Source organism: Buteo buteo, chromosome 10 (genome assembly GCF_964188355.1).
Source record: "Buteo buteo chromosome 10, bButBut1.hap1.1, whole genome shotgun sequence".
NCBI lineage: Eukaryota > Metazoa > Chordata > Aves > Accipitriformes > Accipitridae > Buteo > Buteo buteo.
The window spans coordinates 42,548,189-42,566,570 of NC_134180.1; the positions used below are offsets into that span (position 1 = coordinate 42,548,189).

At 56.1% G+C, this 18,382-nt stretch overlaps 1 protein-coding gene across 4 annotated transcripts; it reads left to right on the top strand.

Moving 5' to 3' along the window:
* Positions 1-1,187: 1,187 nt before the first annotated feature.
* On the top strand, positions 1,188-16,942 carry AK4 (adenylate kinase 4). 4 transcript variants are annotated; one of them, XM_075037303.1, is made up of 6 exons: positions 1,188-1,327; positions 3,097-3,264; positions 9,727-9,846; positions 12,234-12,433; positions 12,780-12,898; positions 14,199-16,942. In XM_075037303.1, exons 2-6 carry the CDS (start codon positions 3,126-3,128, stop codon positions 14,311-14,313), a joined length of 693 nt encoding a protein of 230 aa, XP_074893404.1. In that variant the 5' UTR covers positions 1,188-1,327; positions 3,097-3,125; the 3' UTR covers positions 14,314-16,942. The 4 variants fall into 4 exon arrangements, with proteins under 4 accessions (XP_074893404.1, XP_074893403.1, XP_074893407.1 ...); XM_075037302.1 differs by lacking the exon at positions 1,188-1,327 and adding an exon at positions 2,848-3,015; XM_075037304.1 differs by lacking the exon at positions 1,188-1,327 and adding an exon at positions 2,920-3,015 and having other exon boundaries at positions 12,261-12,433.
* The last annotated feature ends 1,440 nt before the right edge of the window (positions 16,943-18,382 follow it).

Here is an 18,382-nt window from a genome sequence, read left to right on the forward strand (position 1 = left end):
TGGTTTGCTTCCTTGCGCCTGACAGGCGGATGCCAATTTTTGCTTTGCTTCAGTCAGATTACAGATACACAGAGCTGATACAAAAAGCCTAAGCGGGTTCCCCATTATTAGCTGAAGAACCCCCTTTTTAAGCACAACCCGCATTAGTTTTGGAGTCCAGTACACATTTTTGTTCTTGTTATTGCCACGGCATCGCATTATTTCCATATGCCTTTTAAAAGCCCTCTAGTTTCCAGCATTTGCCGCCAGTTCATGCTTTTGAAAGCCTTGTAAGTTCATCTGGCTGGTTTTTAAACTCCAGTTCCACCTCCTGCCCCTTTGGGGCTGGCGATTCCACGTATTTTTTTTTGCCTTGTTTCGCATGAACCGAAATTCCTCTAGCATCACACTGACGGAATTACTGATGTGCCCTGACCACAACCCGCAAGGCTTACGACTCCCCACCCCTACGCACAGGTCAAGTATCTTCCAAGTACTACACGCCACTCTCGCCCTGCCTCTGCAGAAGCTCACGAGGCGCGCAGGTGGCAAACCCGATTTCCACGTTGACTAGCGCTATTTCCACGCGTGCCAAGAGAAAAAAAAAACCAAACAAACAAAAAAAAACGACCTGTAGAAGTCTGAAGAGGAAAGAAAAAACAAACAGCACGTTACAACGGTCCGGCGAGCGATTGCGGGGCTTCGATGACGGGGATGGAGGCTGCGTTTGAGGAGGAGGAAGGCTGTGAGAAGCGAGGGTCCCCCCCGGGCCGCCCCAGCCGCTCCTTCCCAACTTTCCTTCGACGGCTCTTTCTCCCCCCCACAAGCCACGTTACCTGAAACCGGGGGACACGGACACACACAAGCAGGCGGCAACCTTGGCAACACAACGGCGGCATGGGACGGGATGGGAAGGGAGACCACGGCCGGCGAACTCTTCTCACACAGCCCTCCCCGCTCATCCCCACAGCGGCCGACCGGGGCCCCCACCTCACCCCCACCCCCCCCCCCCGCGTCCCCTCCTCGCCCCACTCGCCGTCCTCCGTCCATCCGGAACGCTGGAAACCCCCTCAGGGAAAAGGGTCGACAGCGGCGTTAGCCCCGCTCCTCCCGCCGCCTCAGCGGGGCCCGCCCGCGTAAACACCGCCGCCCGGAAAATAATAGTGCGCAACGGCGAGGGAGGGAGGGAGGGAGGGAAGAGGGGGGGGGGAAGCGCCGCGCCGCGCCCCGCCACCAACCACCACAACCACCACCCCCGCACCGCGGACCTTCTCCCCGCTCTCCCCTCACCGGGCAGGAGGCGACGCGGGACCGGAGCGAGTCGGGTCGTGGCCGGACCCACCTGAGGGTGAGGCGGTGGGAGGAGGGTGATGGTGGTGAGGGGGGGGGTGGGGGGGTGAAAGGGCGGGGGGGGGGGGAAGCCGGGGCGGGCGGCATGACGCAGCACGGGCTGGCGGCGTGAGGGCCGCCATCTTGGTGTGTTTATGGCAGCGCCCGCGCGGCCATGTGACGGGGAGCTTCCGGGGGCGGGCGCGGCGGGGCGGGGGGGGACACGCCGCGCGTGGCGTGAGGGACGCACACGCGCCCCCCCCCCTCCCCTTCACTAATAACGCGGTTCTGAGGAGATGTGGGCGCTTAGGGAGAAAGGGGGGGGGGGGCGCGTACAGCCCCGTGGGGGTCTGGTGCCCACCGGGGTGTTCGGCTGGGGGGGGGGGGGGTTGGGGAGAGCTGGCCCCCCCACACACACCGCCGGGAGTGGCGTGACGCATGGACACACGCGTGTACGCAAGCACACGCATGCACACACACACACACACACACACACACACACACAGAGGCCGCCCCGCGGCGTTGTCACCAGCTTTGAGCAGCCCGGGAGCATGGAGGGGGGGGTGTGCGTTTGCGGGGTGGGTGTTTGCAGGGTGTGCGTTTGCAGGGTGTATGTTTGGAGGCCGTGCGTTTGCACGCTGTGCATTTGCGGGGTGTATGTTTGCGGGGTGTATGTTTGCGGGCTGTGCATTTGCGGGGTGTATGTTTGCAGGCCGTGCATTTGCAAGGCGTGCATTTGCGGGGTGTATGTTTGCAGGCTGTGCATTTGCAGGGTGTATGTTTGCGGGGTGTATGTTTGCGGGGTGTATGTTTGCAGGCTGTGCATTTGCGGGGTGTATGTTTGCAGGCTGTGCGTTTGCAAGGCGTGCGTTTGCGGGGTGTATGTTTGCAAGGTGTGCATTTGCAGGGTGTATGTTTGCGGGCTGTGCATTTGCGGGGTGTATGTTTGCAGGGTGTATGTTTGCGGGCTGTGCATTTGTGGGGTGTATGTTTGCAGGGTGTATGTTTGCGGGCTGTGCATTTGCGGGGTGTATGTTTGCAGGCCGTGCATTTGCAAGGCGTGCATTTGTGGGGTGTGCGTTTGCAGGGTGTGCGTTTGCGGGGTGTGCGTTTGCGGGGTGTATGTTTGCAGGCTGTGCATTTGCGGGGTGTATGTTTGCAGGCCGCGCGTTTGCAAGGCGTGCGTTTGCAGGGTGTATGTTTGCAAGGCGTGCATTTGCGGGGTGTATGTTTGCAGGCTGTATGTTTGCGGGGTGTATGTTTGTGGGCTGTGCATTTGCGGGGCGTACGTTTGCGAGCCGTGCGTTTGCAGGTTGTCTGTTTGGAGGCTGTGCGTTTGCATGGCCGTGTGTTCGCCGCCCGTGCATTCGCTGCCCCTGCGTTTGCAGCTTCGCCCCCCCCCCCCCCCGTCACGACCACCCTGCCCCTCTGCGGCCACAACCACGGGCTCTCGGGGCCAGCCACCCCCGCACCCACGCAGCTCCCGCAGGACGCCCCCCCCAAAAAAAAAAAAATAAAAAAAAATCCGCCGGTCCCGTCGGGCCGCGGACTCCGGGACTACAAGTCCCAGGGTGCCGCTGCCCGAAGGAGGGGTTGGGGCGGGGGGGGGCGGTGCAGCCCGCCGGTCTCCCCCCGCCCTGCTGATGTGTACGGGCCGCGGCGGAGGCTGGATGCGGGGGGAGCGGCACGGCTCGGCGCGGCGTGGGGGTGCGTGGGGAGGAGGAGGAGGAGGAGGAAGGGGAGGGGGGGGTCGAGCCGGTTTGACGCCTTGTCCTGCCCCCCCCGTAGGGAGCCGGGTCGGGCTTCGATAGCCGGTGATGGCGTCCAAGCTGTTGCGGGCGGTGGTGCTGGGACCCCCCGGTTCGGGTAAAGGGACGATGTGCGAAAAGATCGCCCGGAGTTTCGGGCTCCAGCACCTCTCCAGCGGCCAATTCCTACGGGAGAGCCTCGGTGGCGGTGAGTGTCCGCGGGGCTGGGGGGGGGACACCGGGGGTCTCCAGCGCCGGGCATCTTCCGTAGGGGTGAGATAGCGACGGGATGGGATGGGGGAATACCCCCTCCCCTGCCGCGGGTACGCCGCGGGTTGTTTTCTTTCCGTGGAGGTTGGCACAGCTCATTCATCGCCTTCTCCCTCCGGCCAGAGCTCCCGGAGGTGCCCCCGTTCATAAAAGTGGGGTCCGACGCCGCAGGGAGCGGTGGGCGCGTAATAGTTTCATCCCTACGCCGGGTTGGGTACGGCTCCGGAGAAGCCGGTACGAATAACCCACCCGTTCGCACACCGATGGTTAGCGGCGGCGTCCGGGGACGCAGGTTGCGCGTTATTAATAACTTCATCCCGCCTCAGGTGGCCGTACAGGAATGGGGTAAAAACTGCAAAGCGTTGGACGGCAGATGGTTGAAACGCCGGTGCACGCTGTGCCTGCGCGACGCCCACGGGGCGAGGGATGGAGTGGGAACGTGCGTCGGTCCAGCGGGGAAACCCTGCTGGGAAAATCACTGCGGGTCTCTGCTCCTGCCCATCCCGTGTTTGACATCCAGGTCCAAAGCCCTTGGGAGAACTGATGGTCTTTGCTGTTTTTGCATCCCGGGCAGGGCTGTCGGCTGGTGAGATGCTCCCCGGCCCTGGCGAGGCTCGGGAGCAGGCGTGCTGCACCCCAGCTTGCGCTCGGGTTTCTCTGCAGCTGCCATTAGGCAATCCTAGCGTATTTCTTTTTCCAACAGTTCCTTCTCTGCTCTGCTAACGTGTGAAAGACCAACCCGGAGGGGAAGCTGACTCACCGGGCAGAGGAACGGTAAAACGGCATCGATAGAAAACAAGCCGAGAGAACCCAGAAGTGTTTTCCCTTTTTAGAAGGGTAACATAACAAGGGAGGAAAAAAAACGGAGCGTAAAGTTTTGGAGAGCTGTGTGCTCCAGCAAGGGTGTTGCACGCAGCCCTGCGCTGGTCGGTCATTTAAAAATATCCAGATTTCCTTTTATAAATAAAAGGACAATAATATTTCCTTTGGAGGGAGGCTCAAAATTAGGAAAAACCCCATCACTGCTTTGGCTGAAGGACAAAAGGCCTGGGTGAAAAGCAAGCAGAGGTGCAGCGTGTGGGAGCGGGGCAGTGCGGCGAGATTGCGTGCCCACCTGGGAACTTGCACGATCAAGCTCTAAATGAGTGTCTTTCCCGAACTTTATATTTCAGTTCATACTCCTGCTGTAGAGCTTCTCTGGGGACACTGGAGAAGGAAGAAGGGGCTGTGAACGGAGTTAGCAGAAGGTGTTTCCCAAAGCACATCGCGTAAATTCGGTTTCCTGAAGGAAACAACGCTGAGAAACACGGGTAAAATTTCTCAGAAGTAGATCGGCTTTAGTTTGGTACGGCTGGCATGGCGTTCAGATCCCACCTTGGACTCAGCCTCTGGTTACAGCTCTCAGTAAGCTGCAGCTATTTGCTATTTTTTTTTGCTGTTTGCTTTGGACAAGCTGTTACATGACTGCTGTGGTGTGCCAGCTCTGGGGGAAACTAGGTGGAAGTAGATTCTCCTCCCGAGTTTATCATCTGCGCCACTGGCTTTGCATTTTAGGGGAGCTGGGGCCCTTCGATACAAACGGAGTCATTACAGAATCATCATCCCAAAGGGACCCGCCGGTCCGGTTTTTTTAGAGCAATCTCAGTCTGAGGACAGCAGGCAGGCGTCGATGCACAGGGGATTTTCCTGCTTGCTGTTGCAAGACACGAAGCAGCCGTGGCTGCGGGGTTTGGGCTCGGGCGGCACGGAGGACTCCAGCCACGGGAGGAAGCCCGAGCCGCCCGGCACGGAGAGAATGCCCGGCTCACCGCCGGTGTCGGCACTCTCGGGGAACTGGGATTTCACTTTGCAGCCGAGCGAAGCGGCTGAATGCATGGCTGCCGCTGAAGTGCTTGAAGTTTTGCTACAGCAACCCTGCGAGTACATCCGCTACCACGCGTTTGTCTGTTAATTAGTGTCTTGCTTAGTGAGTGGCTGCTCTGCTGTAGCAAAGGGCCTTTTTAAGATCTTGGAGGACTTAGAAACTCTGGTTTTGGTGCTAGGCAGGGGTGCTGGAGGGTGATGAGCGATTTCCTTGTCCAGTACTTGCCCCTGTACCCAAGTGGTCTTGGCAGCTCTGGTGTTGGCAGCGTCCCGGGGTCTTAGCAGGACTCGGCAGTTAATTTGCAATACAACTTAATTTCTTTTCCAAGTGGCTTTGGCTGAGGGTCTGCATCACCTGAGAGACATGTGGGTCTTACGTCTGTCCCACCGCTCCCTTTAATGTGCTTCGTTGGAGGCAGAAGTGGCTCCTGTCCCCTCCTCGTGACGGATTTCATTTGTTAGCATCGACCAAAGCGAGCGCAACAGAATGCCGAGGGTCGTGTGGGCTGTGCATGGCTGAGCCCCGCAGTCTTTTTCCCCACCAGCCTGTCAAAGCTGAACCCAGGAGATGCAACCCACCAGCCCTTTGGTTTTCCGTAGGGTCAGTACTATATTTTTATGCATGGGAGCAGCAGCAATGCTCTGGCCGCAGTGGTTTCCCCCAGCAGACGGACCCCGCTGTCCATCCAGCCAGTGGGTCGTGGCCCAAATTTGGGTCCGCACCAGGCTCCAGCTCCCCAAAGTGATGTCCTGCCAGCAGGGATGGGGTGGGAGCGAGGGTCCTGGATGCAGCATCCATGTCGGGAAAGAGGTCCTGGAGTCCCAAAACCGGGATGACGTCTGGCCCCGACCAGCCGGGGTTGTTGCAGCTGGTGCATGGGCGGCTGGGGTCGGTGCCCTAGTAACCATCCAGGGTTTCTCCTCTCTGTTAACTCCAGATCACGTTGCTATAGTCTAAATAAATAAAAAAAGAAATCATGTAAAAGGTCACGCCGCAGGGCAGAAAGTCTGGGGTTATCTGGCAGGTTCTGGTGGCTGCCAAGCGCCGTGTTTGGGAACAGCCTCTCCTCCAGCCTGTCCTGCCTGGTCCTGGGTGGCTGTTGCGTTGCTCGTGGCCTTGGGGGTGGGAGACGTCCCTGGGGGCTGTAACTCAGCGTTGCTTTGATAAGGAGGGACGGCTGTGGATCGGGGTCGCGTGGGGGAAGTTGCAGAGAGCCTGAAATCCCATGCGTTAAAGGGTGGATTAAATTCACGGTCGTTAGATTAATGGGATTAAGCCGGTGAGTCAAGAGGCCGTTTTGCACAGAGCTTGGCGCTGCCGACCCAGCTCAGGCAGCACGAGTAGCGGCCAAGGATCCCCTTGCTACCTGGAGTAACTGCAGAGCAAAGCACGCAACCCCTCTCTGCACCCGGCCGTAGCAATGGGGATTTTAGCGCTTGCAGAGGTGTTGTGCAGTGCAATAGGGGTGAGCCCCAGCTCCACGTGTGGGGGGACCGGGATCTTCCACCCTGCTTGGGAAGGACTGCCCAAACTTTGGCTGCACTGGGGGGACTTGCACGGAGCAGGTTGGGCTCCCGGGGCTGATGGCTGGTGTGGCTGGGAGGGAGATAGCAAATGTAAAAATCGGAGATAAAGGCCCCCGTGAAGAAACCCCACGGGAGCAGGGCTGCGCTGCAGGGATGATGCGCTCCAGAGCATCCCTGGTGTCGGGGGTCCAGGGGACAGGGCAGCTCTGCGGGGTCTTTCCTGCAAAATACATGCCCGTTCCTCCTCGGCGAGAGGAGGGTTGGCGGTGGTCCTTTGGAGGAGGGAGAGGCTGGAGGGGCTCCAGTAGCTGTCTGGAAGCAGTCGGCACCCTGTGCTGGAGCATAGACCCCCGTGGTAGCGCATCCCCCCCCCCATGCTGGTGCATGCCCCCCTGTGCCAGTGCACGTCCCACATGCCGGTGCATCCCTCCGGCACGCACGGGGGGCACAGAAGAGCAGCATCCCCGGCAGCAGGAGTAGTCCATCGCGGAGCGGCGGAGAGCCATCCGCCCGTATCGGGGGGGCGTGGGAAAACTGCAGCCTCCGTGATGCCGAGCTGTGGGCCTCCGCTGTATTTCCAGACTTCACGACTGCGGCTCGGTGTATTTTTGGTTTGTAGCACCAGGCCCGGCTCCAGCAGCCCCGCCGAGCAGCAGCCGGTCCCTTGGATGGGCAGCTCTCCTCCTCGGAGCGGCAGCGGGACCTTCGGCTGCAGCTCCAGCCTCCGCGGCCGCCGGGCTCTGCCCTGGGAGCAGCTCAGCCCTGCCAGCGAGTGCGTTCCCGGCAAGCCTGTGGCGATGTGCGGACCGCGTGAATAAATATTAAAAAATGTAGGTGGATGGGATAATATTTATGCCCTAGCAGGTCTCCGTGCTGGTTGCATAAGACATCATGTATTCTTTCCATCCCCGTGTCCTTTGCTTTCCCAAGCAGGAGAGCTGCCAGAAGCGCTGGTGACGTATGGGCAGCGACAAAAAACTTGTCATCGGGAAAAAAAAAAAAGGTATTTTCTGCTCGCTGTGCCTGGCAGCCACCGTGGCTCCGAGCAAAGAGCTGCTCAGCGGGGTGAGCTGAAATGACTTTATGGAGCGAAGGGAGGGGGACACGCACCCTGTCCCTTGCGGTGACTCAGCCCCGCAGGCCGGTGAGTCAGCGCCTGCTGCCTGCCCTGTTTCGGAGGCAGTTTTCCAACCAGAGAACCTGGCTCGCCTGGCAGCCCCGACCTGTCCGACTTTCCTGCCAGGCATCCTCTGCAGACCCTTTTGGGAGCCTGCGAGGTTTCCTGACCGTGCCCCGGTCCCACGCTCCCGGGTGGATCCGTGCAGGCAGCGTCAGGTTCCCCCATTAGATCAGATGAACTCTCTCCAGGAACTGTATATCTCGCAAAAAACCCCTTCTGCAGCTCAGGAATTCAGCCCGCAGCCAGGTGCACGTGCCTGCCCGCTTTGATATCTTGCTGCAGTCCGGAAAACCAGAGCCTGCCTCCAAATGCAGGATCCTGTGGCTTTTTTTAGAGAGGACTCGTGCTTTGGGAGGGCTAAAATGTGCTGTCCTCACCAGAAATCTTGCAAAAATTGAAGGCAAAATTGTTCGTTTCTGGAGACAGATGCTATTTCAGCTGCCGCGGGAAGAGAGCAGAAGAGGTGTTGATCGGGTCCTGGTCCAAGAGGAAAGAGGCCAGACCTCTTCTGGTGGCAGGTTCAGGACTTGTCACACGTGGTGGCAAAGAATATTTGCATTTTCCTAATAGTTCCTTTGTGTCTCTGAGTGGCTAAAGGAAAATCCCAGGCAAACTGTCACGTAAGAAGCAACTGCATTTATTGCATCTCTCCTTTCTGCTTTACCCCAGCTGCAATAAAAATATAAGCAGAATAAACCCCTATTACGTTGGCTGCTGGCAGCGGCTGCCTGGGTGACACCAGCCTGCTGCGAAAGTGGATCCAGACACGGCGTTACCTGTGCAGAAACCACCGCGGGCTTCTCCTCCAGCACTGCCAGCTCCAGCTGAGTGATGTGGGGGAGAGCCAGGCAGGAGCCCGGTAAGGTATATTTACCTTACAGTTACACCGCAATTACATTCTCAAGGGCTTGATCTTGGAAATAATTTTCTTTTCTGAGCCTATCTTAAGTTGAGGCTCTGAAGTCTTAAAGCCCTTGCGGTGGGAAGCCGTCTTCTGCTTTCAGCAGCGATTTAACAAATGCTTTGAGGTTTGGGTTTCGTGTGAGCTCGCTGGTGATGCCTGGTTACTGCCATGTTTCACACATGAAATCGTGAATTTGCACTCTTCAGATTGTTTATAAATGATGACACCAGCTTTTCCTGATGATGGTTGTACGTGGAAACTTTGTGCTTGTGAGCCAAATGCTGCCACATTTGCAAGCATCGCTTAAATGCATCATTTGTCCTCATGGCTTTACTGAAAACTTTTCCGAGGCACCAGAATTTGCAGCTGTGGCTCAGTGCATGTAGGAATAGGCATTATTAACATCCTGTATCTGGCACTGACATTGCTTTAAAGCAGGCAGCGAGATGTTGGCCAGATCTGCGGTCCGGGATGGGATGACCCTCCCGCCGTCGGAGGTGTGCGGAGGTTGGCGGCATCCCTTGCAGCTGGTTTGGTGTCTTCGGGACATTTAATATCCGTGCCAGTGTCACCTGTAAGCACACCAGTGCTGTCTCCAAAACCAAAGGAGCTCCGTGCGTAGCGTCCAGCGTGGCAGGGACGGTGCCGGTGCCTCTCGCTGCCGTCAGCCGTCTGGCAGGGTGCTGAGGGCTTGGCTGGTCCTCACTGTGTTCCTGCTCTTGGGTATTTCGGGCATTTCCATTTCTACTGCACCAAAAGGACCGTGTGGTCCCCAGCTACCAGGAGCAGCAGCTACAAGCAGAGGGATGCTGCCGAAAAGCTCCTGGATGAGCGATTCAGGAGGACAGGCAGGATTTGAGGGGGAGTGATATTTTTTAAGCTGAAAGGTCATGCTTTTTTTTTTTTTTTTTTCTTCTCTCGAACAGAAGTTGGCGTCTTGGCAAAGCAGTACCTTGAGCGAGGCCTTCTGGTGCCGGACCACGTCATCACGCGCGTGATGATGTCGGAGCTGGAGAAGCGGCGAGAGCAGCCCTGGCTGCTCGACGGTGAGTGCGCTGCCGGCATCCCTGCTGGACGGGAAAATCCCAGCCCCCTTTCAAACTATTATTTTGCTGCTAATGGTTTGGCAGCACCAGGAGAGAGAGAAAAAACAGACAGTGCTTTTGCTGGTGGTGGGAGGAGAGGCAGGAGCTGACCTGCCGGCAGAGACATCTGCCTGCGGGTGTTTCTTCCCTCTGCCCTAAGCAGCAGCACGTGCGTGTCCAGCTGAGCCCTTGGCATGTGTCCGGGAAAGGGAAAAGCAGGGAAAGGAGATGTGTTTTTCATAAAGCGGAGCCAACGAGCAGAGTGGGGCTGGAGGCGAGCCAAGAAAAACCTCTTACCACCTCCAAACGTGCGCGAAGGAGCTGCTCATCCCGAGCCCGAAAGCTACCTGAGGTGCTCGTGGAGAAGATGCTGAGAGCAAACCGGCAAGGCAAGCGGTGAGCGGAGCAGCGGAGGGTTCGCTCCTGCAGCCCTCGGCGGTGAAGCTGCCTGCCGGCAGCCGTGGTGCGTCGCTGCCGGTGGTCTGGGAGCTGGGAAACGCCGATGGCAGCTCCAGAAACTGCTTCGGGGCTTGGTTAGGGGATGGGGCAGGGCTCGGCAAGGTCGCACTTACCTGCGGTGTTGGGCACAGGCAAGCGTGACATATGGGGACAAGCGGCCGTGGCTGTTGTAGGGAGGGAAACCCTCCCTTGCCAATGTGCTGAAGCTCTTTGAAAAAGTCAGTGAATACGTAGGTAAGAGAGAGCCAGTCGATTTATCATGGACTCGGGCTTTCGGAAAGCTCTCAGGCTCCTGATAGGGAAAATACAAAATAGTTTACAACTAAAATGGACTGGAGGGCTGGTGGAGCCGGGCTTCTTCCCCCCGCATAGTGGCCCCAGAGGAGGGGTGGCTTGTGCTGGGGCTTGGGGTCCAGCCGAGCTCTTCTCAGCCCAGCGGGCACCGGGGATCTGGCAGTGTTGGCACTGGGGGGGTCTGGCAGCACTGCCCCACTGGGCTCGCAGGGTGGATGTCGGAGACCTCAAGCCCTGTAGGTTCAGGCTGCCTTGAAGATGCCCATGAATCCTCACTATTAACACTTCATTATTCTTAAAACAATGCCACTTAATTCATCAGGGAACGTGGCGATTAACACATATTCCAGCAACAAGCGCTGCATAAACAAGTACATATTTCGTTGTATTAAAACTCTGGCCTTTCAACACATTGATGGGGGTTTACATCGACACACTCAGATCTGGGTTCTTGCAGCTTGGGATTTTGATTTATCATGGTATGATCCCCCTGCAGCCTGGCCCAGGGACCAGCTCCTGTTTTGTCACGGTTTTGCATCCGGAGGTCCCACCGAGGGTGCCGCAAGGGTGAAGTGATTCTGGCCGTGGGCTGGTAACGAGGATTTTGGGAGCCGCCTGCTTTGTGTGCTGACCTCCACTTATACCAAGATGTTTGGGGGACAGGCTGCCCCTGAAGCTAAAATCTGAACACAGGCAGCAGCGATGCTGGCAACCCTGCGCTGTGACGTTCCTCCTAATTTTGGAGGAATTCATCTGCTTGCGGGTGCGAGTGGTGGCTGCCATCAGAGCCCCGCTCCAGCCGTACTGTGACAAGGAGCGTATTTATTTCAAGTGGTCCGTTTGATAACATAAATAACGGACCGACTTTAATTGGTAAGACAGACTAAATGTATTCTTTCTCATAATGGCTGATTCATTCCCTGTGCCGATGTCCTGACAAGCTCTCGGCTAATAATACTCTGCTTGGGAAAAGCCTGGGAGATCTCGGAAGGCTTTATGTATGTAAGAAAAGGTTAAAAAAATGAAAAAAGGGTGTTTTCTGCAGAGAAAACTGGAGAGGAGACTGGCTCGGAGTCACCCCTGGTTGCAGTCTGGTGGCAAGAACAGATGCTCCTACCCGCTCGCTGGCTTTTCCGAACAAAAGGCACCACCTGGTACCTTTGGAGGATGGGGATTTCAGAGAGCTGGGTGATGGCTGTACAAACCATTTTATTGCAGTATCTTTGATGTCCTCCATGTGAACCACCAGCGTGTTACTCATCTGTGCATAGCGTTTTTGTTTCCTTCAGGTTTTTCTTTGTAATTCCAGCATTTATGCCTGTTTTGTCATTGCTTGTGCCCTCTTACTTGCCTCCAGCCCCTGTGCAGGGACACCAGACATGACTTTGCAGGAAAAAATGAGCCCGCGGCAACCCATGTGTTGTATTTCGGGAGCCGGTGCTGTAGGAGCTATTTTTTATTGTAGCCATATGGTGGATGCCTGCCTTTCACACCGCTTGTGCTATAGCGAGGAGCCACGATGGTTTTGCAGCTCTGGGACTGCGGGGCGGATGGTTTTATCTCCATCACTGCTGCTTTCCTCCCTCTCACGACAGCCCCTTTCTGCTGCGACGCCCGCACAGGTTTTCCTCGGACGCTGGGGCAAGCCGAGGCGCTGGACAGGATCTGTGAGCTGGACCTGGTGATCAGCTTGAACATCCCCTTTGAGACGCTGAAGGATCGCCTGAGCGCCCGCTGGGTCCACCCGGCCAGCGGGAGGGTGTACAACATGGACTTCAACCCTCCCCATGTCCAGGTCAGAGTCCACAGCATCGCGGTGGTGGCAGCTGGGAGCAATTCACCGAAGGAAAAGATCAGAGAAGCCTTTCTCTGCGTGAGCTGAGATCGTAAAAAAAGCATTGGGGAAGAAATCCCAGGTAGCAAGCACTGAGCACCGGAGGGCTTTGCCCTCGGGAGCCAGCCTGAAGGAGTTGTGCTAAATGTTAATTAGGAAAATGGGATTTACGTTAAATGCCGCCTGAGGATGCTCGACTGACGTGGAGCAGGACGAGGCATTTGGCGGCGGTCGCGTGGCGGGGAGCTGCGGCGTGGGCGATGGGGCCGGTGGCTGCATCCCCTTGACGGTGTTTGCCTTCCTGCAGGGCATCGATGACCTGACGGGCGAGCCGCTGGTCCAGCGCGAGGACGACAAACCTGAGGCCGTTGCCGCCAGGCTCCGAAAATACAAAGATGCTGCGAAGCCAGTAATAGAGTTGTACAAGTGAGTTGGACCACGCGAATAAATCACGGCGTGCCTGTAAAAAACAGGCATGAGTGCTCTTTCCACCAGCCAGTCCCATGCACCCATCCGACAGCTCGAGGAGCCCCGGCATGGCCCCCGGTAGATTTTGGGGGCCAGATCACTGTGCTCAGCGGCACAGAGCCCAGCCTTTCATTGCAGCCAAGCCCGGGCCCTTTTTGGAGCGAGGAGGCTGATGTAAAGAAATCCACAGCTCCGCTGTGTCTTGTTGGGCTCCACAAAGGGCTTTGCCGGTGCTGGCGATGGGAGGGATTTTTTGGCTGCGTCAGAAGGCATTTGCAAATCCCTTCTGCTCCCCAGCTCCGCTGCGCGGGGCGTGGGAAGCCTATTTGCTTTGCAGAGGTGCTGCCCATCAGCACTACGAAACCCAACCAGTTAAGAGTTTTAGCTTTCTTTTGGGTGACTGCCTTGCAGCACAAGACATGGAGAAGCTCTGAGATGCCTCAGACCCTGCCCTGCGCACGCAGAGCCGTCGCTGAGCGAGCTGAGGGTCTGTGGGCGGGTAGGGACGGTGATATGGCAGAGAGCAGCTCCCCTCCTGCACGCACCCGCGAGCTGCTTTCTACCCTGCTTCCAGCAAGCCCCTTCTCCCTGCGCTGTGCAGTCACCCTGCAAAAAATAAGTCCAGGGTCCCGAGGCGTTTAGGTAAAGTACAGGGCGATTGGCAAGAGGGCAGGAGAAGGGCGAGACCCCGGGGCTGGCTCGGATGGGTCCGCCGTGAGCAAAGACATCTTTCGGGGCTCGTCCCTTCTGCGCTGCTGGTAGTTTGGGAATCCCATTGGGAATAGATGTGGCAACCCACTGCTGAAAGGGAGCGAGGGCTTGGGAGCATTTTTAAAAGCAGAAGTGGTCCATGGGGGGCCAAAAGCGCCTTTGCCAGGGAGGGGAGAGAATTGGGGCTCCGAATTTCCCGCTTGGTTAAGCATATGAATAAATCCTGCTGATTTATGTCTGTGCAGTTCTTTAGAGAGTGAGCGGTCTTTAGGGGGACAGGGGTGAGCTGTTCTCCTGGGTAACATCATTTTTTGTGATTTTCTGGGTTTGGCTCATCCGCTTGCGGATGCTGCTGAACTCCTCCCAGCGAACGCTGTGGACGGGAGCATCCACTGCTCATCCCCTTTATCCCCCTCTTCTCGCTCAAAAAGCCATCGGTGAGCTTCCAGCCCGGCCGGGCTGTCCCTTGCCGACGGCTAACCTGACTGCAAATACCTCTGTCCTCAGGAAAGGCTGGTGCTGACTTCTCCTCCCATCTCTCTTCCAGGAGCAGGGGAATCCTTCATTCCTTCTCGGGGACAGAGACCAACAAGATCTGGCCGTACGTGTACACCCTGCTTTCCAGCAAGATCCCACCCATTCTCTCGGACGAGGAGAACTAAACGGCTTGTGCCAAGGACCAAGAGTTAATTTGATCACGGATTTGGTTTCTCTGCGCAGGGGCTGTGCTCAGATTAGGCAACCGTGTGGTACCTAAAGTCCCTTCCCTGGGTGTACTGGGTGACAGGGGATACACAGTTATAGCCAGTATCAGGGCGAAAAGATCTTTGCTTGTAAGGTCAAGTTTGCTAGAATAAGGGGGTTTTTTTCTCTTTTGAGGCTATAAAGTATTCCTGCCTGTGGTCCAAGTACACACACAGACCAGTGATGCAAACCTGGGTAATGATCATACCAGGTTTACACAGCTTGCCACAATGTTCTTGCCACCCCCATACAACCCCCAGTCTCTGAGCCTACAGTGTGCCATCCTGTTGCTCCACAGTACCGTTTACTGCAGATTACTCTCTAGGCTGGGGGTTTTTTAAATTAAATTACATTAAATTAAATTTATTTCTCAGAAAAATAAAGCTCTAAAAAGCCAGACTTAGCCCAGTGGGAATCAGTGAGCAACATGGAAAATGTGTACACTACAAAGATCAGAAATGTGAAGATCACATTTCCAGTATTAATACACATAAAAGAAGGAAAACATTGGAGGTAAAACACGTACTCGTGCTTCTTCCATAGAAAGCCATGAAACCCCTGTTATAAAAAGCTGCTGTACAGTCTAGGTTTCATGAGATGCTGTGACACTGAGCAGGATCTGTGCTGGGGATGAGTTGCACTCCTTTGTGCTTACCTTGTTTATAGCTTTTAATACTACGAGATACAGTCACGTTGTAAGAGTTTCTCCCAAAGATGTATTTTAATGTGTGCTTCAGTTTTGGGGAGAAATCAAGTCATTCCATCTTCTCTGCTGCCTTTGTCCCTGAGGTCCCCCGGTGACGGGGGGGTCTTCCCTACATGGTTCCCGCTGTGGCTGCAGCATCCCTGGCAGAAGCAGCTCCCTCCCCACGAACCCTCGGAGAGATGAGAGCCTTCCCTTCCTCAGGACGCGTGCAGGGGCTGCCGACGGCTGTGCCCAGGCGTTTTCCCGAGATTTAGAGCATCGTCTGAGCGTGTCGCTCCTCACACGCAGGAGCTTTGCGGCCGGGTGGCTTTTCTCAACTGGAAGTACTGTAACCCTCTTTGGTGGTAGGATGCAGTACCTAAGCAATGGGGACATTCTTTTTGTCTCCTCGAGTTGCCTTATTTTATAGACTACATATTTAAGAAAAAAAGCAAGATGTGTATTTTTAAAGGTTTAAAAAAAAAAAAAAAAAAAGGCGCTGAATTTCAGTGTCGACTTTTGGGAACTCTGCACGAAGCTGCTTGCCTTCGCAGAGCGTGCTGCAGTCTGCCATGGGTGGCTCAGCAGGGAGGCAGAAAAGCTGTCACTCCCCGGCACCCGTTTGATTCATTAGAGCAGCCTGGGCAAGTTTCTGTTGCTGAAATGTCGCTGGTTTTCTTTTTGCTTGGAGAGTGCGGCAGGGGAGGGGGAGCTGACTGGCTTTTTTAGGGATGCACGGGCTCCGCGTGCGAAACTTCAGCGCATCCCCGGGCGTCTTCGGTCCCTGCTGAGCCACCTGCATCCTCATGCTACCAGGGGAGCCCCTGATGTTTGCTCTCCCCGTCGGAGGCAGCTTTGCCCCGGCTCTCTCCTGATAACGGAGCCAGAAGCCGTCGCGCGTCTGCCGAGCGGGATCTCTGCCCACGTGCTGCCGCCTGCTCCGCGGCAGCGGCAGGGGAAGGCTCTGCATCCCGCTCTGGGTGGGAATTTTGCGAGTGGGAGCAGAGGGACCGTCGGGTTCCACTGCTGTCCCTGGGGGTCTTTCCATCCCCCCCCTGGAGCTCCTGGGCTGGGAGGACGCAAATCTTCCACCCTGCAATAAAATCCTATTTAAGAAAGATTTGAGATTTTCCCATGACCCTCAGACGAAGGTCTGGGCTGTTTTTAAACACAAATCTAGAAATAGCCAAAATGTGTGTGCTGTTTCTTTCTAACAGTGTTGGGCAGGAGGGGAGGAGATGATGGGGGGGTGTTTAGGCGATAAAAGCAGCCTGGCCGCAGTGGGCGGCTCTGCCGGGGCCGAGTGCCGGGCAGGGGGGGCTGCTCCTTGCTTTCCCTCGCCTAGCTCTTGTGTCTCGTCCTTCTCTGCCACAAAATGCCTCCTGCAGAGGGGCTTGGCCCCGCGCAGCGCCCAGCGCCAGGATAGGGCTCGCAGATGTCTTTGCCCCAGGAGAGCCGCCCGAGCGCTTGTTTTAAAGGCTTTGAGCCCTATAGATGTAGAAATCCCGTGACCATGCATGCGTCAAGCCCTCGGGATAGATTTTTTTTCTACAAGAGTTGTTGTACGGTGCGTATTCATAGACCAAATACCGGCAGGGATGAGGTGCCGGAGCGACACGCGTCCCTCGCCTTTCCTCCCCGCCGCGCTCTCCTTTGGTACTTTACTGTGAATCTCACACCTTTTCTAAAGCGACAGCAATTTTGTACCAACCCAAGATACTGTGTGCCGGGAGGAGGGTCTCCCCGCGCGCGGGGCACTGCTGGCACATCACGCCGAGTTTTCTTCCTGGAGTTTCTTCCCGGTGAATCGCTGCAGCTGTGTTACACCTTGAAAGATGTAAATAAAATTTTTCTCCTGCTTACCCCTGTGCTGGCAGCGTCCGTGTGTGAGTTATGCTTGATCTCCGCTAAAAGCCGGGCTCTGTACAAGCCCTTGCCCTGTGCTGAGGCTGTGGGATGTGCCTGCGGGTAGCAGGTCATTTTTGACCTGGGGTTTCTTTGTAGGAGCTGAGGAGGAGGAGGAGGAAGGGAAGAAGAGGAACCAGAGCATCCCTGCTTGAACACAGGAGAAAATCCCTCAGGAAAGAGGGTCCCCTGGGTTTTGGGCTTGGGTGCAATACTGCTATTTGAGTCCTGTCTTACGGCCAACTCCTTTATTTGATATAATCCAAAATACCAGTTAAAAAGCCAGTTCTGACAGTGGGGATGAAGCTGGTTGCTCCTGCCCTCCCATCCTTATTGCACGTAAGGCAGTTTTGATTTTCCTATTTATTTAACTTCCCCCAGTAAAAGTAGTGGAGAGCATTAGGCACAGCAAGGCTTTAGCTATTGCCTGTGCCCCGTGTCATCCGTCACATGTCTTTTGGTAGAGGAAATTAAAAGCCATAAGCTGAAGTGCCTCTGCCCGTCGCTACCAGCTTGCAGATCCAATTTTTTTTTGCTTTTTTCTTTAATTCCCAAATAGCACCTTGGGGCCCTCAGTCCCCTGTTTGCAGTAAGCAGAGACTCAGAAATGAATTAGGAGAAATAAAAAAAAAAGGGTGATAAGCTGCGAAACCACTGCCCGGGAGGTGAGAAAGCAGAGGCAGGGCTGAGGGTGGACCTCGGCGTCCGTGGCCGAAGGAGCCGAACCCAGCGGGAGGGGTGCGGGTGATGCCGGGGTTTCGGGGTTGTGGCAATCCGGAGGCAGAAAAGGGACGTATTGCCTGCGTGCAACTCCGTCTGAGGGCGCAAGGGCAGATAAATACAAGGAGGAGAGAAGAGCTACGTCAGCTAGAAAGTCAACTCAGTCCGAAAACAAAAGTTTGGAGGTCAAAAAGCAGAGGAATATGCGAGGAGGGCCAAAATCAAGCTGAGACCAAAGCCTTGGCTTTCCCCGCGGGAGCTGGGATGGCACAAGGGTTGGGGTCCCCATCCCTACAGCCGGACCCGCAGCGTGCACTGGGTTCCCTCCGGCCGCCCCAACTGGGGGGGCTTCTCCCCAGCTGCGGGGGACACGGACCCAAACCCGGCACGGCCGAGGGATGCAAACAAAGCGGCCTGTGTGTCCCTTTGAAATTCCTTTGAATTTCAGAACAACACTGAAAGCATTAAAATCCCCACCTTCCTCTTCTATTTGCGCATATTGTGCAATACCGATCCCTTCGTGTAAGGTTTGCAGTATGTTATTCTTTATTTGCTTTCCGCACGCCACGCTGCGTATTTACAGCCCGGTTATTTTAACTTGTCCTTTGGCATATCTGACCCGGGGACCCATGCCTTGAACTGCTCCGTTGTTTCCCCATCAGTCATTACGCTGCTGT

Coding starts and splice junctions, on each gene's coding strand:
- AK4 (XM_075037303.1), top strand. CDS start 3,126: ATGGCGTCCAAGCTGTTGCGGGCGGTGGTGCTGGGACCCCCCGGTTCG. Junction 9,847..12,233: donor GCAGCCCTGGCTGCTCGACG/GTGAGTGCGCTG, acceptor CTCTCACGACAG/CCCCTTTCTGCTGCGACGCC. Junction 12,899..14,198: donor CCAGTAATAGAGTTGTACAA/GTGAGTTGGACC, acceptor TCTCTCTTCCAG/GAGCAGGGGAATCCTTCATT.